Here is a 22,128-nt window from a genome sequence, read left to right as displayed (position 1 = left end):
ACTATAAGTATGAATGTGGATTCATACTAAGAAGCTCGGAATTGGTCAAAAATAGTAAAAAGTCAAAATGTTGACTTTTGACTTTGAAAAGTCAAACTTTGACCGGCCTTATATTCAAATGTGATTTGAATTTTGGAAAAATGAATGCGGATTCATGCTCGGGAGGTTGGAATTAGTCAAGACGGACAAAATGGTAAAAAGTCAAAATATTGACTTTTGACTTAGCAAAGTCAAAGTTTGACTTTTGACTAGGAAAATCTAATGACCATTTTACCCTTGGACTAAGTTAGTGGGAAAATCCAACATTTTGTTGGATAATCCCACTAACTCTTAGTGGGATATGTGGCTATATGAGATATAGACACCTAGCCCACTAAGTTCCACTAATTGTTAGTGGAATATTAGGTGTTGAGATTTGGCAATTGAATTGCATGCATTTTTGCATGTAATTAGGCTATAAATAGAGATGTTTTCAAATGTTGAAGGACTTTTGCCTCTTTTATCATTTTCATAATCTCAACAAAAGAAAAAAGAAAGCTTCCAATCTCATTTTATCTCCATTACTTTCTACACCAAAATTGGGTCCCACAACCCGGTTCTTTGTCTAGAGGATAGCAGTTGAGTACTAGTGGTGGTCTCGGGTAGAATTGGTAAGAAGACATCAAACCTTTTGTAAGCTTCAAAGGTAATACTTCTTAAAACCCTAATTTGATTAGTTTATGGTTACATGTTAATTGTGGCAATTAGGGTAGAAATTCGATTCTTTTTCCGCTGTGCATGACTTAGTTCTATCATCAAGAATCAAAATGAAATAAAATATAAAAACTAGTGGCCAAGATAAAATTTAAATCTTATTATTAACAGTAGAAATAATAAGAAGAGAACAACGACAGTAAGAAAAATAACAATAACAGGAAGAAGAAGAAGAACGATAAGAAAGAAGAAAAAAGAATATAAGAAAAATAACAATATTGATGATAAGGTAAGAGAAGCATGGGTGAAGGAGGAAAAGAGATCAGAGTGGGGGTGATGCATTCGCATTCAGTGGCCAATTCTTTTATTTTATTGTTTGTGCAGAAGACACCTTTTAGCTTCAAGTAATACTAAAATGTTTCAAAACCAACTCTGTTTTTATCCAATTTATTCTTACAACCACACACTACTTTTCCGAATAACCCTGCAGGGGAATGGGATGGTCCATTTCTTTTATAATACAGTAAGAGTAGTGAGTATGACTGTCAGATTGTGACTTTGTGAGGGTTTGAGCTCCCAAAGAATCTGTTTATGTCTTCTATGATATATTTGAATTATTTACAACAACTGGGTAATAATTAATTGTTACACAAATGTGTGATTTGGTAAATTTCTTGAGCACCTAAAACTGTTAGCATGGCCTCACATTTATTAACCCTAAACCTCCTAGCTAATGCCACTGTAATCAACCAGAGTAGTTATCATAATATTAATATTAGATCATTTTTGCCCAACACACATATCCTAATTAATTAGTTCAATATATTCTTATAACAACTATCTATTTTTTTAAAAAAATATTACTATGAACAATTATTTGAAAATGGAAAGTGAAAACAATCCATTGCCCTTCCTAATCAGCATCAATGGAGTTTCCTAAAAATAACCAAATTTGCACTTCACAGTGCATTATGAATCACTGCATCACATTTATTTATTTGGATCTTGTCTTGGAAAAGCTACAAAAGTAGTAATAATAATAATAGTAAATTAATTTCATTATATTCTAAGATAGCCCAATTATTCTGTTGAACATTTATTGGGAGTCTGGGACACACATCCACCAAACCACACTACTCTTCTCCCAAAAATTATTCATTAATTTAATGGGTATTGGATCTACATTCATATATTTTGTATATTATCTGTATACGACCTTAAAATATTTATTCAATGTTTTATTCCTATAGTATACAAACACACACTTTTATTGAATAATTTCTTGATTTAAGAAATATCAAAATATAATTGTTTTTATTCACCAAAATTTGATAGATAAAGAGAAAAAAAGTTTGTATCATAAGAAAAAAGTGAATTAATATGTGTTGTGAAAAGGACTAGATGGTCGAATATATAGTATGGTGATAATTACGTAAGATTATGAGAATGGATGATAGTAAAGAAGACTTGAGAGAATAACACAACGATTTTATCTTCGTCGTAGGAAAATAACAAATCCTCTTACCAAAAGAACATGTGACTTTTAGATTTTTTAGTACATCGGTTTTTTTCTGTACTTACAATGAGAAGATTGAATAGTCATAATTGTGAATTAAGGATCTACTTGACACTAACTAATCTTTACACAAAATGTAAGATCTAATAATCTGAATTCTCCTATTATACTTCTTGCAAATAATAAGATCGAAGGCATCTCGAAAAAACTTTAAATATTATTTAACAAATAAGATAGTTAAAAAAGTTTAATTTAATTTAAAAAGTCGATGAGAGAATATAATTAAAGTAATTAAGAAGTGGATCACGTGTTGGTTAGGTTAAATTAGAAAAAGGAAAATGTAAATCTAATGTGATTTTAGTAATAAATATTTAATTGAGATTTGGTTTCAAACTTCAACTTTAATTTCAAAACTTTCCTATATATTATATTTTAATATTGAAAGAAATATTGGGAGGTATAGTAATTTTGTAAGTTAGTGGTTGTTTTTTTTTTGTGATACAGGACCCTTCTCATTCACATATACATAATTAATTATAAGTTTGTGTGTATATAAAGAGAAGTATGATATTATGAGTGAAGAGCATAAAATTATCCCACAATGCCAATCCTCAATCAACTTCTTCGTAATTCCACTCTCAATAACTCTCAGGTGATTATAATATTTTAAACAGTGTTCTTCTTCTTCTTCTTCTTCTCCCTCTTCTTAACCTTTCTCTTATGGCTGCAATACTTTATGTTTTTCATCATTCTTTTTTGTATTTCTTCAATATCTATTGACAACCCTTTTTTTAACAAACGCAATCTTCAATAGCTGAGTTAGGGTGCAAGCTAAGTATCATCCGATCAAATAGACCAAAATTCACAGTTGGGTTTGGTCTAGCTAGGAGTTCGGTTTTGACTTTGTGTGTGTTGTGTGAAACTAAAGCTAAGTGGTTTGGTTACGGTTGGTCATACAGATGTTCTGTTTAGAATCAAGTCAATCGGTTATCCATGATTGATGTTTTCTAACTTTCTTTCCTATTATGATCTCTTGTAGTCGTGGTTGATATTGTATTCTCGTTGTTGGAAAAATGAAGAAAATATCGTAGTTCTTGGGATTTTCACGACAATACTCCTTTTTTTCTTTTACAATACGTGGGATAGGTAATGGAACATTTGATCTCAATATTGACAAAATGATCAACATAGTTAAACTAAAATAGTGTTTGTACTATAAATCTTGAAATCAAAGGTTTGATTTTTCTCCACGCCACATATTATTGGAAAAAGAAATCACCCTTAGCCTTATTATAATTTGTATGTCCACAAGATAGATCAAGAGAAATGTTTTGCTTAGTGAGAATCTTTCTCTCTCACCTTTTCTTCCATTCTTGTTTCCAACTCTCCCTAAAGAAAACAACATCTCTAGATACGAGGAGAATATATTTAATTGTACCGTAATAACAAACTTACATAATAAATTTATAATGCTAGTGCAATACCCTTTTCATTTGTTAGGAACCACAAAGTTCACACATTACTCGTATAGATTTAATATTTCCAATTTATTCACACCATAAGTGAGCCGTGTGAATAAAATAACATTAATTATATTGTTAAAGAATTACAATTACAATATTAAATTAAATTCACTTTAACTCGGTAGTAATTGACTTGAATTCGATGGAAGGATTGCTCTTCTTTCATTTTACCATTGTCATATTAAAAAGAAAAATTATAACTATAGCAAAATGTTTTTAAAAAGAACATATTGTAATTAATACAACTGTTTTTCTCGAGTACATTCGTGTGAGTAACGTGTTTGATGATAATGATTATTTTGTCCTTTAGCTTACAACGATAACATTGTGAGCTAATATTTTCCCTTCAATTATTTTATTTTATTTGTTGAGATTTGTAAAATTGGTTGTTTGAATAACATTTGTTCTCAATCTCAATCTTCTTATTTTTATAAAATTAACTTCAAAACTGGTTTGCTTTTTCATCTTTATAATTTTATATTTTAAATATTATATTCATCCTCATAAAAAATGTTAAAACACTTTGGTTTATTTTCCTCATTTCTATAATAATATAATATATCTATCTTTTAATAAGCCATGGTTCATGTAACTATGTTTTCTTTCTCATTTATTTATAAGTTAAAAGTCATGAAATAAATTCGATAACATTTTTTTTCACTCTCTCGTGAGAGATAATATTAAAATTTTATTGACATATGAAAATATTTAATTTGATATTTATAATATACGGTAGAAAAATTTTAAAAACATAAAATGAGCAACAAAATGTGATCGTCATTTATATATATCAAGTTAACTTGCTTAAAAGAGCAATAAAATATTTTCCTTTTCAAAAATCACAAATTATTTATTTACTAATTTTAACTTATTTTCCTTTTATAATTTTTACAAAATATCCATATATTTTATTGGTATTTTTATTGAAATTTGTGTCGAATTAAGACCTTAATATTTTTTTTTATTAAGATCTCCATATTAGATCTTGCTAATGGAAATTTATTTTCAACATCCAATATCATTTATTTATTTAAGGGATAATAATGTTAAAAAAATTTATTTCTACTTTTTTTAAAAAAAATACTGAAAAAAGAATACACTTGAATTTAAATTTAAATTTTAGCAAATTTCAGATTTACTAATTAAGATCTCATTCCTGTAAGATTATAGATATGAAACATCACTATCTAATAATATCTAATAATAAGAGATATGTTTAAACAAATACTCATATCTAATTTGTCCCATATACAAATATTTTAATTGAAGTTATTACACAATAAGAAGTTATATATATATATATATGCAATTACATATATAACTCATGAACATCATAATTCAAATATTTTAGTTGAAGTTATTACACAAATGGACGTTTTATATCTATATATCTATATATATATATATATATATATATGCAATCACATATATAACTCATGAACATCATAATTTAAGAAGGGAGACAAGTTTGAAATGACAATCACGTCCACGAGCATATTATGTGCTATTATTACCTTCTTTGGTGGCTTAATATGCAATTACAATTATGAAACACATCTTTTATTCTTTTTATTGCAGTTGGGTACCTTCACAAAAGTGGTAACTTTGTGTAGAAGAGCTTCACAGAACCATGGCATCCTAGCTCCTTTCTTGTCTCGCTTTCACGGCACGGAAGCCTTAGCACAAGAAAAGGAACCCAAGTATAACAACTCATACCAATTTTAGTTTTGTTTTTGAAATTTTGCTAAGAATTTGACTCATGATTTAATTACAGGGTGAAAGGGCATGATATGCTTGCACCTTTTACTTCAGGATGGGAGAGCAACAATGTTGGTCCAATGATTATGGCAAGATCTGAGGTATCCTTCTACATATCTCTTCATTTTGGTTTTGGTTAACATTAGATTTGTTTAAAATTATAGTTTGAATTCCATGTTGATATAGGGTTCATATGTATATGACAATAATGGAAGGAAGTACCTTGATGCTCTTGCTGGTCTATGGTGCACAGCCTTAGGTATATCACAGTAAACAATTTCACTATTGTTTCGGTTTTGGATATGGTTCATATCACCCTCATGCATTAAGAAGTCGTCATAAAGCGAATGTATTAGCATATTTACTACAATATTAACATAATTCAAATCCCGTTCGTACAGTAGACTATATCTATCACAATATTATTAATAGAATTGATCATATTTGCAATTTTTTAAAAGCGTTGAAAGTTAAAAATTGAAAAGATGATTAAACACTAGACTTTTACTTGATCATTCAAAATATCAAATAGACTTGTTTTTTTCTTTGTAGGAGGAAATGAATCTCGGCTTGTGGCAGCTGCAACTAAACAACTAAATACCTTGCCATTTTACCATTCCTTTTGGAATCATACTACCCAACCTTCTTTGGTATGCGAACGTAACCTTAGGACAAGTTTGGTTGACAATGTTTAGTAAATATATGATAATTTAGATTCTAACCTATAGAATTGTTACTTTTTGTGTTTCTAGTATACTTATATATATTTTAAAATTTTAAATTTAAACAAAACTATTTTTAATAATAATAAAAAAAAAGACAAATTTTAGAAATACAATGTCTTTTGCTATAAACTCAACTCATTTTCCAGGTAAAAAACCACTTGTTTCATTTTGAAAATTAAAATTAAGATACGTATCATGTAATGTATTGTAATTGGTAAAATATTGCAAAATAACAATTATACAAAAAAAAAAGTTTAAAGAGAAATATGTTCATAAATAGTAGTTTATAATCAACCTAACAAACAAGTGTGCGCAAGTACAAATAGTTTTATACATTATCGACATTGTTTAATTAGAATCCAATTTTTATACATACTACCAAGCACATATTTCAATGTTTTCATTTAACTTTTTGTTTTCAAATTTTCTATGAACCTTGACCTTTTTAAACTTCTTTTGATTTGTTTCTCAGTATTTTCTTCATGTTCTCATAAATGATAGGATCTGGCAAAGGAACTACTTGAAATGTTTACAGCTAGAAAAATGGGAAAAGTGTTTTTTACAAATAGTGGTTCAGAAGCTAATGATACTCAGGTTCGTTCTACTCCAAACACATACTTTCTAGTTTTGATTTCTATAGGAATAAACAGATCAAACAAAAAGAGAAAACACTATTAGATCAACATCAGGGTTTAAAAACTTTGCAACAAATTAATTCATTTTGTGTTTACAAAACATGTAATAGGTGAAGATAGTATGGTACTATAACAATGCACTTGGAAGGCCAAAAAAGAAAAAGTTCATTTCTCACTCAAAAGGGTAAACTCTAACTCACTTGGATGAAGTTGATCTGTACCATTTAATAAATTGTTCTTTTTCTCACTACACTACCCTTCTATCCAACAGGTATCATGGTACAACATTCATAGCAGCCAGTCTTTCAGGGTAAGTTAAATTACATCTCTTGTACCTCTCTTTATTGGATCGGCTCTAACCCATTGATGTTCACTGCACATGGTTCGACGGGTTGATCCAAATATGCAGTCAAATTATGAATTTGGGCAAGGTAGAATCAAGTCAGAGCTAGGCTTGAACCGACCTTTGAGCAACGAGTCTATTGATGAGACTGACATTATTTTGCTTTTACCACAGCCTTTCATTTTTGCACGAGAACTTCGACGTTCCAGCTTCATTCGTTCTACACACTGATTGTCCACATTACTGGCGTTACCATCTTCCAGGTTATAATCTATTATAGGTTATACACATAGTTCACTTTCTTTTATTTAATTTCCAGCCATTAACTTCAGAGCATCCTTACGTTATATCAGGTGAGACAGAGGAAGAGTTCTCAACCAGATTAGCAAAAAACATGGAAGACCTTATACTTAATGAGGGACCAGAGACAGTAAAAACTTGAATACTCTACTTTGAATAAAAATATGATCACATGATATCTTATTTAACTCTTTCTCTCCTGTGTTGGTTTTCCACTTCAGATTGCTGCATTCATTGCTGAACCTATCATGGGAGCTGGTGGTGCAATTATTCCGCCTGCTACTTATTTTGAAAAGGTAAGCTCTTTGGCATCATCAACTACTTAAATTTGCACAATAAGCATTCAGCAACAAGACTATTCTTGTCTAGCTTTCTATTCTTTGATGTAAATTCTTTCTAATAAGCAAAATCTAAAGAGAGGAATGTTGTATTTCTTATTCATATTGCAGATCCAAGCTGTGCTTAAGAAGTATGATATACTTTTTATTGCTGATGAGGTACTTCGGTAATTAAAGTTTTTGGGTTCATCATTTTGCCTTGTTTACAAGAATGATTTCAATGTAAAGGAGTTGTCTTCAATATTTTTTTGTATAGGTAATATCTGCGTTTGGAAGAGTAGGGGCAATGTTTGGATGTGATAAATTCAATATTAAACCGGACCTTGTATCTCTTGCTAAGGTGAAGTTCCAACATATTCAAGTTTAGCAAATATCTTGCTTAGTTTAAGCTTTTCATTGTTTTCATTGAGCCTGAACCAAGTCAATGTGTTGCTCTCTTCAGGCACTTTCATCAGCATACATGCCTATTGGAGCTGTTCTGGTGAGCCCTGAAATCTCTGATGTAATTCAATCTCAAAGCAGCAAGCTAGGTAGCTACTTATACAATAACCTTGTTGATCACATTTAATAATCTTCATGACCAGTAACTTACCTATTCTTTTTCTTCATTAATATTACTTCCAGGTTGCTTTTCTCATGGATTTACTTATTCTGGACACCCGGTCACATCTGCTGTTGCACTTGAAACACTCAAGATCTACCAGTACGTCTACCTTTTTATTGTTTAGAATGACAGAGAAACCTTAAAGTGGACAAAGGTTTCAAAGATCTATTCATTTTTTGGATCAGCCCAACTATTTAGTTCCTTGGATGTCTTTGTTTGAGAATACTATCATGACTTGAAGTAAAATACGCAATTTTTCCGACGTGAACTCTCATATAAAATGTGGGTAAGTTTGTAATTACATTTTGATCCTTGTAGGGAAAGGAATATTGTGGAGCAAGTAAATAGAATCTCCCAAAGATTTCAAGAGGGAATAAAAGCTTTCTCTGATAGCCCTATCATTGGAGAGGTAAAGAGAGTGTTGTTCTAGTAAATAAGTATGACTTATGAAATTGAAGCATCTTTAGTTCCTCAACAATTTTGATTTTGCAGATAAGGGGGACTGGCTTGGTGTCAGGCATAGATTTGGCAGAAAATAAATCAGCAAATAACCCCTTCCCTCCTGAATGGGGTATGTTTTGTGTAGTTCACATTGTTAGTAATTCATCTTATGTTTTATATCTTAATAGAGTATGTCTTGAAATATATATATATATATATATGATAATTTAGGTCAAATAATCCTGGCCTGAAAAAAAAAAGAGATAAAAAGTTCAATATCAACCAACTGGTATTAAAAGGAATGACCTATATATCTTGTGAAGAGTGATATCCTCTTGATTTTTCCAGCATGGGATCTTCGATATGTCCTTCAAGATGGTGCCTCCTGGGTTCACAATTCTTGAATCAAATTCCATATAGCATGGGATTTCATCCCAAAACCATTTGATAATAAGAAGAATAACTCATATATTACATAAGGAGTGTGAAGACCCTGGTTTTTTCCAATGTGGGATCTCAACACTGCCTGCAGCTTACGAATCTAGATAATTTTGAATCAGCTGAATCTCAAAATTACAAATCTAGGAAAATAGTAGATATATCTTGATTTAACAGAGTCATACTTGTGCTTATAGCCTGTTATGTGAATGATATAAACAGGACTCGGCAAATATTTTGGAGCTGAATGTCGGAAAAATGGTTTGATAGTACGAGCTGGAGGGGATAATATATCAATGGCTCCGCCACTGATAATATCTCCTGAAGAAGTTGATGAGGTATCATGAAATGAAAGCTAAGAATAACATGTTTATATTGAGTATCAATTCCACATGGTTTGTAGGAATTTAATATCCGACTCTTTTTGTAATTTGCAGATAATCAGCACATTTGGGAAAGCTCTGAAGGCTACAGAAGAAAGAGTGAAGCAATTGAAGGCTCAGAAGTAGCTGCCAATAGTTAAAAGACAAGCAAGGACTTGAAGGTATTGGTCAATAGTTGGATCAACTTGTGTCTTAAAGAAAAAAAAGCCTTGGATGTAGTTGAGAAAATGTCACTCTACATTGCTAGATTCTTAAGATAATGATGGTATGGTGAATAAAAGCAGCTTGATATGAATAAAAGCAACCTTTATTGAATCCTTAACAGACATAGCAAAATAAGAAATGAAAGGTTTGTAAAAGAGGCAAATTATCTCACAGAAAATTATCGTCTTTAAAGCTTCCTTTTCCCTTTTCAGCCTTCCATCTTGCGAAATCATCAGACACCCTCCCTTTTGATTCTCTGATTCATTCAAATCTTTGAACGATTTCTTTACATTCTCCCGATCTAAAAGGTATGAAAAATGAAAATAGGGATGAAGTTGAAGAAAGGTGTACCTGTCGAAGCTTTAAAAAGCTTATGGCGTAAAAAGTGATGGCTGCAGCTGCAACAATCCCCAGCATTGGAAACCTCTTTTCCTGCGGTTCATCCAATTTCCCTTCCTTCCTCTTTCTCACTAAATCTGTATTGGAGACTCGATGCTTTGATTTTAAGTTTCTATGACCTACTACTTTTTAAATTTTCAAGTATTTTTGCTCTTTCGCTTATTTGGGTGAAATAACCAAAACGGAACATCGTGCATATAAATTGAGCATCTCGTTCTTGATTCTCACTCGATCTCCTCTCTCTCGCCGATGAGCCTGCGACCCCTCTGCAAAAAAAAAAAAAACCTTTTGACACTGTTCAATCACTCTGCAACGTTCACACACACCCGACACTCCGATCCCTTTTTGACACCCCACGACCACTCTAGTGAAAGTATGGCCAATTACACCTTCGCAATTGGGGAAAGAGGAATAGGGCAAAAAGAAGACTAAGAGGGTGGAGCATTGGCAAGAGGACCTACCAACTTCACAAGTTGGAAGTTAAATAACTCAATTGTTTGCACCTTAATCGATAAACTTCATCTTTCCATGTTTATCTTTCATCCTTCCTTCAATATTTGGTCACCGCCGACAACTAATTGTAATCATCTTCCGTGACATTCTCTGACAGCTACCTCTAGTGGCCGACTCTGACAATCATCTCCAGTAACCATCTCGAACACCAATTCCAACAATAGTCACTGTGATGACAATTTGACAACCACCTCTAAAACTATCTCCAACAATCAACTCCATTGATCACTTTCGACATCTAGGTGACCAACTCTATCAATCATCTCCATCGACCCACTCAAATATTTAAGTTAAAATAATAATAGTAGTAAGTAAATCATAAAAGAAAAAGAACTTGGTTGGTGGTGTTTGTAATACAAAATTGAAAATTTAACCATTTATTACAAACTCCTAAAGTATATGAACGTGATGAAGACAATACTAGAAGTTCATAAATCAAGTAAAAACTAATTTCTAAATTTCAAAGACATCAGATAATTTTAAAAATATGGTCAAGCAGGGTCATTTAGCTCGGTTTTAATTAAAACTCAACCTAAATCCAAGATTGTGGTTGAAACATTCAACAAGCCTAGGTCAACAAAATCAAACATTTTACCATTTACAGTTTGTTACAAATTGTTGGCCGTGTTTCACAGTGATATCTATGATAAATACTAAGATATTTTCACCATTCAAGTTGTACCTTGAAGATGAGTTTGTTCCACAAACAACTAAGAAACTTGTTATGGAGTTCTACAATTTCACTGTGTTTCTTTATCCATATGAAAATTTTGTTTATCATTTTTCCTTCAGACTCAATAACAACTGACTATTGCTGTGCCTTCCATAATTATTTTTCTTCCAGTTTGATAAACATAATCCCAGATTGCTTTTTCCAAAGTATGTATAAACATAAACATTTGAAACCAACACTTCTCATGGGTATTTCATTCAATATCTTAAGAGCTTGTATTATAAGAAATATATCTGAAAAAGAACAATTTTTACATTGAAATCCATATCAAGCTGCTTTTATAATTTATTCAAAACTATCTAAAGAATTAAGTAGTTGACTCACAAATCTAAACGGGGGGGGGGGGGGGGGGGGGGGGGGGTGGGGGTGGGGGAGAGATTGCAAACGTACCGCTCATGTCTTAGACACAAGCTCATTAACTTTTCGCCACCATCAAGCATTTGGCCATCAGGGACAAGGACGTCTTCTTTGTTCCTCGAGACTTGGTTCCCTCAGGCCATTTGTTGTGAAGTATTTGGAGCTACCTCTGAGCCTTCAATTCCTTCACTCTTTCTTCAGTAGCCTTCAGTGCCTTCCCATAAATGCTGATTAACTGGAAACAAAAACAGTGGATCAAATTCCAACAAAAGATTTGTATTGAAACTTCTCAATCGTGACATTATTAGCTTTCAGTGATACCTCATCAACTTCTTGAGGAGAGATGATAAATGGTGGAGACATCATTATAGTGTCCCCTGAAACACGTACTAGCATACCATTTTTCTGACATTCGGCTCCAAAATATGCCCCAACTCCTGTTGCACATAACAAGAAATAACACATAAATATATGTGTTATATAAGTCATCAACATGCATCACTAACAATGAGAATTACATAAAACGTACCCCATTCAGGAGGGAATGGATCATTTGGTGATTTATTGTCTACAAACTCTGTGCCTAAGATCAAGCCAGTCCCCCGTATCTGCAAAGTAATAGTGGTTGAAGAACTAACGATGCCTCAAATTCTCAAGTCAAACTTAATTACAAAGAGCAACTCTCTTTACCTCTCCAACAATAGGGCTATCAGAGAAAGCTTTTAGACCATCTTGAAATCTTGAGGAGATGCTATTTACTTTCTCCACAATATTCCTTTCCCTACAAGGCAACGCAACGAACTGAGCACCAATAATATGGTAGTTTAAAATATATGCATTGAATCCTACATGTGGATTTTATCATAAAAGTTTAATATGTTCTCTATTTTAAAACATGATTTCATCCTCGAACAAGAACATCAATTGAATCAATAGAAAATAAGACCATCTTGATGAACTTGTAGTTTTCTTGTATTATAAAATGCTAGATCTTTGAAAGGTTTGTCCACTTTTAAGATTTCTCAGTCAATAAAAAGTAAAACTCAAGCCCAGGAGTAGGAACGTACTTATAAATCTTGAGTGTTTCAATTGCAACAGCACATGCCACCGGGTGTCCAGAATAAGTAAATCCATGAGAAAAGGAACCTAGAAGTAAAATTATTGAGCAAAAAAAATAGGTAAGTCATTGGAGTGGAAGATAATTAACAATGATTAACTAGTTTCTAGTAAAAGCAATATACCTAGCTTGTTGCTTTGAGAGTGAATCACATCAGAGATTTCGGGGCTCACAATAACAGCTCCAATAGGCATGTAACCCGAGGAAAGTGCCTACGAAGTCCAATCCACTATCAGTGAAAAGCCTAGACTAAATAAGATATCTGCTAAAGTTGAATATAGTCGAACTTTACCTTTGCAAGAGATACAAGATCTGGTTTAATATTGTATTTATCGCATCCAAACATTGTCCCTAGTCTTCCAAAGGCACATATGACCTATAAAAAAATGTTGAAGACAGATCCTGGTTTATATTGAAACCATTACTGTAATTAAAGTGAGATGGTGAAGACAAAAATTGCAATTAGCAAGTACCTCATCGGCAATAAAAAGTATATCGTACTTCTTGACCACAGCTTGGATCTACATATCAAAAAAAAATACTTCAATCTTCCCTTGATATTTTCCTTATTAGTATTATTGGAAAGAATTTACATCAATAATCAAAACATTAATCATATTTAGACAATGTTAATTCATCCGTCAGTCCATCTTTAAGTGCTAATCTTTAATGACTTTTGGGTACTCTGTATGCCTTTTACTTTTCCTTTCAGGTATTATAAAAACTGACTTGCACGGCCATTGTGAAGGTTTACCATCATAACACCGCAAGGAAATGAACAGTGCATAAGCCTACTGTACCGTAAGATAGTGAAGTTGATGGAATTTATTCAAGTAATCACCTCAATAAGCCAATCCTCATAATTAAGATTAATGCAAGTGTTAATAAATTAACTTTTTCCTAAATATCTTCACAGTTTAGAGTTTTCTTCTTTCTTTTTTGTTCCTTCTTATTATTAGTCAAAGAATACTATTCTAATTTTGACATCTCACTGACGCTCCTTCAATATTTATGTAATCATCTTATCAAAGGAAAATCAAAACAAACAACTAGAGCAACCTAAATATAAAAAGACAAAAAAAAAAGAAATACAAGAACATAATTAGAAAAAAAAAACAAAAAAAGAATAGGCAGCTAAACAAGGAAAGTCTTACTGCTGCATGCTTTTACTTCCAGAATTTTACCTTTTCAAAATAAGTAGCTGGTGGAGGAATCACACCACCGGCCCCCATGACAGGTTCAGCTATGAATGCAGCAATCTGAAGTGAAAAACCAGACAAAGGTGAGAAAGGGTCAATTATGGTATCACATTCTAACTTGAAGTACACTATTCAAGTTTTACCGTCTCCGGTCCCTCCTTGATTATAAGGTCTTCTAAGTTTTTGGCTAGTCTGGTTGAGAACTCTTCCTCTGTCTCACCTGACATAAGCAGGTTCTCAAGTTAATGGCAGGAAGAAAAATAAAAAAGTGAGCTAAATGTACATCCAAGAATAGGTAGTAACCTGGAAGATGGAAACGCCAGTAATGTGGACAATCAGTGTGCAGAACAAATGGAGCTGGAATGTCAAACTTCTGGTGCAAAGCTGGAAGGCTGTGGAAAAACATATTTGAGAGACTGTTTCTTTTGACAAGAGATATAAGGTATATTTCCTTTTCATTTAACTTACCCAGTAAGACTAGCTGATATCAATGTTGAACCATGATAACTGTTGAATAGAAGAATCCAATGAAAGGAAAATTAATTGAACAGAACAAAGGAAATGACACAAATCAACATTAACCAAGTGATTGGAGCTTACGACTTTGAGCGAGCAATGAACTTTTTTTTATCAGGTCTTCCAAGTGCATTGTTATAGTACCACACCAGCTTGACCTATTACATGTATTTAAGCACAAAATGAATTAATTGGTTGCTTCCTTATAGAGCTTACGAAGGAATGCTGTAACAGCAAATAAACCTTGATAGTCACGTCAGTTTAGTAGTTTTTTTCTTCCTTTATTTGTTCTATTTATGAATCAAAATTGAATTATGAGAAAAAGTTAGGGAGTGAAAGAAGACGATGAAGGTTTTTTCTAAATACACTAGGAATTTAGTGGATATAACTTAACTCCTCTCTGTAATTTGAGCACCTAAATATATTACTATGTTCTCAAAGTTGTATTTTTAAATTCTCACATAGATGTTATGACAGTAAAGGCATAACATAGAGTTCTTGTTTGGAGTAGAAAGAACCTGGGTATCATTGGCTTCTGAACCACTGTTCACAAAAAATACTTTTCCCATTTTTCTAGCTGTAAACATTTCAAGTAGATCCTTTGCCAGATCCTGTCACATATGAAGGGAATCAAACTATTGAAAAGCCGAGTTTTTGTATTGACAAAAAAGGCAAAAAAGTTTATGACTATAAAAGAAGCCAAAGGAGATCCAGTACCATGATTCTAATAGAGTGGTAAAATGTCAATTTTCTTATCGTAAAAAGAAAGCAAAAGAAGTTAAGGTTACATAGCGTACCAAAGAAGGCCTAGTAGTACGATTCCAAAAGGAGTGGTAAAATGGCAAGGTATTTAATTGTTTCATTGCAGCTGCCACAAGTCGTGATTCATTTCCCCCTACAAAATCCATAATTCGCTTAACTGACAGAAAATCAAAGAATTCATGGGGAGAAAAGGTTGGATCATACTAAAATTTCAGTTTATTTTATGCCTAGAAATTCTCCAATCTTTTTACGTTTGCCAGATTCAAACTGCAGATTATCATTTAGAGAATTAAAAGTAAAGAAACTTTTAGGTTGTCAAACTAATGAACTCAGTCTTCATCCTTCTATTATTATAATTACTTTTTTAACCTAAAGAGTTCTAAAGCATTCCAAATGAGTCTTGAGTACTACATATCAGTGTAGTGTATATCTTCTAAACTCCCAACATAATAAAATGTACAATGAGGAACTATGTCAAAACACAACTTTAATATATCCAAAACAAGAGTTTCCAAGAGTTTCAATTAGTAGGGCACATACTACATTTATTGTACCTCACCAAAGAAAAAAATCTAAAGTAAAATATTTTCTTAAAGAATAAGAACATACAGCCAGTAGGATACAACAATGGTAATGAAACTATTTTGTGGTACCTAAAGATGTGCACCATAGACCAGCAAGAGAATCAAGGTACTTCCTTCCATCAATGTCATATACATATGAACCCTGTATCACCATGGAATTCAAAGTAGAATGAAAAAATAATAATAATAAAGGTTCTTTTAGTTAATGAACATATCTTCTCTTTTATCATCCATTGGGGTTGTGAGAAATCATTATGCTTCTAACACACATAAAGGGTACCTCCGATCTTTCTATAATTAGTGGATTAACATCAGTGGTCTGCCATCCTGCAGTAAAAGGCGCAAGCATATCATGCCCCTTAAACCTGGATTTAAAGCATGTTTGTGGTCAATGAGAAACTCAATTGAATTTTTGTTCTATTGTAGACGAAGTGCAATTCAAGGAAGCATTGCTATAACAAATCATGCTTGAAGACACAAGGACATAATAAATAATGTAAGGGCTAAAAACTTAGAATTTAACACAATGTACCCTGAATCCTCTTTTTGTGCTGAAGCCTGAGTACTGTGTAAGCGGGACAAGAAAGGAGCCAAGATGGCATGTTCCTGTGAAGCTCTTCCAGAAGAAATAACGGTTTTTGCAAAGGTACCTAACTGCAAAAAGAAAAAAGAAAATAAAAGGTCATATCATATGTTTTATAAATTAAAAGCGAAAGAAAGAGCCATCATAAAATATAAAGGAAAAACTTCTGGACTATTCCAATAAGCAGGTTCGTAATTGGCATAGTTTATATCAAATGATAGACAATACAATATAAAATATGGGATAAAAGTAAAGTAGTTCAACTTTTTTGGGTAAAAGAAAAGTAGGAATATATATAAGAAGGTGGGCCATAAAGAATGAATTTAAGTCAGCAGTTCAGTTTGATCACTTTATAAATCAAGGACAGCAAGATTTCCCTTGAACTCATGGTAGAATATCAATTGATAAGATTTAAGGTGCTGAAATTTTTGGTAGTAAGTCAACGAACGTCACTCGAACAACCAACTTCACAAACAACAAAATAATCAAGGGAAAAGTCCCAACATTTCAGTTCCAAGATACGTTTGTTATTGATTCCAGATAAGAACTCTGTAATCTATTATTAAAGAATAATATCCCCAAGAAGGAAGGAATCGTAGAAGCAGAAACCCCCTCAGTTGGGGAGAAGAAAAAAACAAAAAGGACTGAAAACCCACATCAATTAGGCTTCTATGATGCGTTTTTCCCCCAGAGGAGCACGCAGAAAACAAAAATAACGATCATGATGGTGATGATGCGATCAGAGAAAGAAAAGTAAAGGGTAAGAAGGAAAGAAAAGGGTAGTGAATAGAATTCCAGAAAATGATGAAGAACCCAAATCAGCAATCGGGAAATACAGAAGATAGAAATGAAAAGAGGACGATTGAATTGCGTACGTACCTGAGACCTGAGAGTGGAACGAAGGAGTTGATTGATAGCCATTGTTGGTGAGATGAATTCGAGAGAGAAGAAGAAGAATGAAACTGAAATGGATGCAGAGAAAGGAGACGAGAATGACAAGTTGATTCGTATTTTGTATATAATTAATATGGGGTAGATTTTAAGGAAGATTTTGAAGAATCAAAATCAGCTGCTCATGGGTATCCTTAGTTCTTATCTTCCACCAGCTGCGTTAATATGGTCGGAAATGTATATAAATTATTCAATCATACGGCTAATTTTTGGGGCATTTTCAAATAACAAAGTTGATTGATGTAAATCAAAATTATTCACTCTTAATATTTTGTTTTGTTTTGTTTTATTATAATTCAATTAAAATGGTGTGTTTGACCTTTTCATAACCCTTTATTTAAAAAATAATTATTAAAATTCCAAAATTAAAACTATTTACCAAATAAAAAAACTGAAGTACGCCTAAAAGGAAAGTGGAAATATTTTGTAAATGATTTTAATTTATTTCGCTATATTTTATAATTTTCATTTAAAATCTATGGTTGATTTTACAGGGAATACAACCATTACTCAATTTAAATTGAAAATCCTAAAATACCAATACATTGTTAAAATAATATCTAAACTAATTTTATTATAAAATACCAATACATTATTAAAATAATATCTAAACTAACTTTCTTATATTATAACGGAGTTGAAGGGAAATATCCAAATACATGTCTTATTTTTCAATAATCCATATTTGCAGCAATGAAATACTCTTCTTCCCTTGAGTAATCATAAATTACTAATTACAAATCTATGATTTCTAATTTCTATTATCTATAAAGGACTAGAGATGTCTTGCTTATGTATCATTGGAAAGTGCATTAACATAAATACGGCAGTAAGAAGAGGTAATACAAAAGTGTGTAAACTATAAAAACGAGTCAAGGTAGATTGTCCCACACTAGCACTTCCGCGTAATAACTCTACCAAAGGCGACCCTATTACTGGAATAGCTTCCGGTACACCTGTTACAATTTTGACTGCCCAATAACCAATTTGGTCCCGAGGTAAGGAATAACCAGTTACACCAAAGGATGCGGTCAATACAGCCAGAACCACACCTGTAACCCAAGTCAATTCACGAGGTTTTTTAAATCCACCAGTAAGATACACGCGAAATACGTGCAGGATCATCATTAAGACCATCATACTTGCCGACCATCTATGAACTGATCGGATTAACCAACCAAAATTTGCTTCCGTCATTATATATTGAACAGAAGCAAAAGCCTCAGTAACGGTCGGACGGTAGTAAAAAGTCATAGCAAACCCGGTAGCTACTTGTACTAAAAAACAAGTAAGCGTAATTCCTCCTAGACAATAAAATATGTTGACATGAGGAGGAACGTATTTACTAGTTATATCATCCGCAATCGCCTGAATTTCAAGACGTTCTTCGAACCAATCATACACTTTATTGAGATAGGTAAACCAAGGGGACCCCCCTCTGAGAACCGTATATGAGAATTTCGTCTCGTACGGCTCAAACAGAAACACCCAAATACCGCTCGTAACGGATATGTGTACTAAAAAGTTTAAAACTTCTTAATGCTATGATTCCATTTTTTGTATGAAGATACGAAAGAATCAAAATCCGAAAAGTCTTCTTTGTGGTTATAATGCCCAAATATCAAGTCTTGTTTGTGGTTAAGCATACTTTCTAATTATAGATTAAAGAAAGAAAACTTATTTTGACACTTTGAATCTACTAAAACTGAACACCACTGGTCAGAAGGTTTGTGGGAACCAATTAACATGAGAAATTTTTTAAGAGAAAAACATAGGTTTAATTGATTAAAAAAAATTGTTTTTCTTATGCATATTTATATCGTGCCATAGAGAGGGTAGGACCATTTGTTGAGTTGGTTCGATTTTTTAAAAATCTCTTCCTTAAATCGACCGTCAAGTATCAATTCATTCAGATCAATTTTTTGAATGTCAATAGTCACACCAACAATAAACTATTTACATTTTTCTTAGAGTAGACACAATTTCTATCGTAACAGTTGAAAAAATAAATGACAAAAAAAATATTGAACTATTTACGTTTATAAAAATGTTATTGTCTTCAATAAAAAAGAATAACATTGTATCACTTAATAATAACAGAGAATAAAGATATATGTAAGTAAAAGAAATTATACTTAATAAATATTATTATTTGAGTGTATTAGAAAATATTGTTTTAGAACCACTTTTTACAATAACCTAAACTCTACGACTTAGAGGTCACGCCACCCTAATTGACCCTTTCCTAGCATTATCATATTACACGTCAGTTTTAATGTTATCATTATTATTAGTATTCTTTTTTGTCGCCCACCATTAAGAACTAAAATTCTTCTTTTCTTCTTTCCCCCAATTTTTTTAAAATTTTTTTGGTCATATTATAATAAAATAAACATTAAATTTGACCACTCCAAGACGTCATTTCCTTTATCAAATACCTCCCAAACTTCTATACTCTATACTTTTCTCATTTCATGATATGATCTACTTCATTTTTCTTTCTATCTTGTGGACCATCACAATATAATAAAAATGATATTTGTTTGTGTTGTCACATCCTCTAATAATACATATCACTCTTTGCAACCAACCTCTCCAATTGTCATGGGTGGGTTAGAAGGCATTGGGGTCACCGCCGACTCACCAATAATTTAGTGGGACAATTAGATAGTATGAATTATTATAATTGTTACTATTCTGTACTTAATTACAATTAGATAGTTTATTATTTGGTATTTTTGTTATTTTCAATCTAAACTCGATCAAACTACAATCTTCCTATATAATTCTTTTTGTCATCTTTCTTATCAACTCAATTATTTGTTATTCTTTTCAAAAATATAACAATTTAGTAAAATATTTACATTGTATTGAACATTTTAAAAGCACAACAACAAGTACAGTCCAGTCATGTACAACTACAAAAATGTTCTTTTCTTTAAATAAAAATAAATAAATTATTATCTAAATTATAGATTTATCTCTATCTATCTGGAATAAATCATGATAGTGATCTATCACTTTCTTATCTCAAACTATCGTAATTGTACATCAAGTTTTTTAAAGTTGTTGCTTTCCATTATATGCTTGTAGATAGATGAAGTTGAAGATGATTTGAGATAATTGGAAAACCACAAATTTAGAAACACCCAAAAGACAATTGTTGGCTGAGGTTTGAATTTCTTTTAAACTACATATCTATCACTATCTATTTGGGATGAATAGTGGTTTATCTCTATATGTGATAGACGGTGATAGTTCTCTATTTTTATTACCTACAACTGTCTGTTTGGAATAAAAAAAAATGATAGTCTTCTATTACTTTCTTGTCCCAAATTACTATACAAGCTTTTAAAAATTCTTACTTTCCATTATATGCTTGCGACAGAAGAAATTGAAGTTCAAGATGATGAAAAAGTTGAAATAGAAGAAGAAAAAGAAAAAGAAGAGGAACGTAGATAGAACTTTGCATTGCCTACTTTGGATAGGAAGCGATAAAACTCTATTAGTGTCGTCTATCCAAGATAACAAAGTAGATAGTGATAAAATTCAATTACAATTAAAACATCTTGATGAATTTTTAAAATTATTTACTATTGTGATCTTTATAATTAAAAATAGAACATCTTGATAAACTTTAAATTCATAGGTGAAATTGTTTGTTATCAAGATTTTTCAACTTGATCTTTGACAATGGGTTGCTGAGAATGTTTTTCTCTATAATAAAACTCATCTTCTCTGTAATAAAACTCATCTAGGTAATAATAAGTATCTAAATTAAGCATTTAGAGAACAACAAATTTTTAGGATTTCATCCAAACTTTGTTATATTGGGAGCATTTTTCATTTAGAACCATTTGGTTAGGAGAAGTTTGCAAAAATATTAAAAAGAAATTATGATAATAAATTGATGTCACTTACAATCTTCAAAATTACAGAAATAGCAAATTTAAAAAAAAGTTATCGTCAGAGTTTACCCTATAATATACAAAAAAAAAAAATAGATATTATGAGTTTTTTTTTTTTTGTCATCTAATACAATTTCCTTTTTCTTAACCTAATTTTGTCATCTAACGCAATTTCCTTTTTCTTAAAAAAAATAGCAAATTTTGTCATCTAATTTTCTTTTAAAAGAATTGCAATTTAACTAACTTTGTAAAGGAGCCCTTAAAAAGTAGTAAAAAAGTTTACGATAATAGGATGTATGTCACTCAATTTTCTAAACTGTAAAAGTATCAAATTTAAAAGTCGATTTACTGACCGTCTGATATCACTAATTTTGTCATATTTACAATACGAAAAAAAATTGTTTAAACTATTTTTTTTGTAAATGTTTATATGATTAGATGCAATTTTTCTTTTTTAAATATCATAAATAAAATATTTGTAACTTCATATCTAGTAAATGTAAAACTAATTTTATATAACATGAAACAAATTTAAACATTTTTTTGTTAGTAGAATCTAATTTTAGAATCAAATATAAGTGTGAAAACATAAAATAGTTTTTCAT

At 31.6% G+C, this 22,128-nt stretch overlaps 2 protein-coding genes across 5 annotated transcripts; one reads left to right on the top strand and one right to left on the bottom strand.

The window, feature by feature from the left end:
- The first annotated feature begins 2,758 nt into the window (after positions 1-2,758).
- On the top strand, positions 2,759-10,441 carry LOC101220932 (gamma aminobutyrate transaminase 2). Of its 2 annotated transcripts, none has more exons than XM_031884307.1 (20): positions 2,759-2,861; positions 5,311-5,432; positions 5,507-5,591; positions 5,677-5,749; positions 6,043-6,140; positions 6,717-6,809; positions 6,961-7,034; positions 7,122-7,160; positions 7,368-7,456; positions 7,547-7,623; positions 7,715-7,789; positions 7,943-7,990; positions 8,088-8,171; positions 8,274-8,361; positions 8,456-8,534; positions 8,754-8,844; positions 8,928-9,006; positions 9,537-9,652; positions 9,752-9,858; positions 10,229-10,441. In XM_031884307.1, exons 1-19 carry the CDS (start codon positions 2,811-2,813, stop codon positions 9,821-9,823), a joined length of 1,533 nt encoding a protein of 510 aa, XP_031740167.1. In that variant the 5' UTR covers positions 2,759-2,810; the 3' UTR covers positions 9,824-9,858; positions 10,229-10,441. The 2 variants fall into 2 exon arrangements, with proteins under 2 accessions (XP_031740167.1, XP_004147774.1); XM_004147726.3 differs by having other exon boundaries at positions 10,114-10,441.
- Positions 9,989-17,792, bottom strand: LOC101211530 (gamma aminobutyrate transaminase 1, mitochondrial). Of its 3 annotated transcripts, XR_004216101.1 has the most exons (21): positions 17,544-17,792; positions 16,614-16,735; positions 16,362-16,446; positions 16,151-16,223; positions 15,533-15,630; positions 15,254-15,346; positions 14,820-14,893; positions 14,688-14,726; positions 14,523-14,611; positions 14,363-14,439; positions 14,205-14,279; positions 13,494-13,541; positions 13,313-13,396; positions 13,145-13,232; positions 12,971-13,049; positions 12,594-12,684; positions 12,433-12,511; positions 12,225-12,340; positions 11,937-12,138; positions 10,253-10,566; positions 9,989-10,157 (listed from the first exon to the last, which is right to left on the bottom strand). XR_004216101.1 is itself a non-coding variant. In XM_004147688.3 (19 exons), exons 1-19 carry the CDS (start codon positions 17,583-17,585, stop codon positions 12,067-12,069), a joined length of 1,524 nt encoding a protein of 507 aa, XP_004147736.1. In that variant the 5' UTR covers positions 17,586-17,792; the 3' UTR covers positions 11,712-12,066. The 3 variants fall into 3 exon arrangements, 1 of the variants encoding a protein (XP_004147736.1); XR_004216100.1 differs by having other exon boundaries at positions 9,989-10,566; XM_004147688.3 differs by lacking the exons at positions 9,989-10,157; positions 10,253-10,566 and having other exon boundaries at positions 11,712-12,138.
- Positions 17,793-22,128: the final 4,336 nt, after the last annotated feature.

The sequence above is a fragment of the Cucumis sativus genome, chromosome 4 (assembly GCF_000004075.3).
Source record: "Cucumis sativus cultivar 9930 chromosome 4, Cucumber_9930_V3, whole genome shotgun sequence".
Classification (NCBI taxonomy): domain Eukaryota; kingdom Viridiplantae; phylum Streptophyta; class Magnoliopsida; order Cucurbitales; family Cucurbitaceae; genus Cucumis; species Cucumis sativus.
The sequence above is the reverse complement of the archived record's forward strand: the minus strand, read 5'-3'. Positions and strand labels throughout refer to the sequence as shown.

Excerpts from the sequence above, each read along its gene's own strand:
- LOC101220932 (XM_031884307.1), top strand. The coding sequence starts at position 2,811 with ATGCCAATCCTCAATCAACTTCTTCGTAATTCCACTCTCAATAACTCT. Across the intron at positions 2,862-5,310 it reads CCACTCTCAATAACTCTCAG|TTGGGTACCTTCACAAAAGT; the intron begins GTGATTATAATA and ends TTTTTATTGCAG. Across the intron at positions 7,035-7,121 it reads TTCATTTCTCACTCAAAAGG|GTATCATGGTACAACATTCA; the intron begins GTAAACTCTAAC and ends TCTATCCAACAG.
- LOC101211530 (XM_004147688.3), bottom strand. The coding sequence starts at position 17,585 with ATGGCTATCAATCAACTCCTTCGTTCCACTCTCAGGTCTCAG. Across the intron at positions 13,542-14,204 it reads CAGCTACTTATTTTGAAAAG|ATCCAAGCTGTGGTCAAGAA; the intron begins GTAAAATTCTGG and ends TTTGATATGTAG. Across the intron at positions 12,341-12,432 it reads TCCATTCCCTCCTGAATGGG|GAGTTGGGGCATATTTTGGA; the intron begins GTACGTTTTATG and ends TATGTGCAACAG.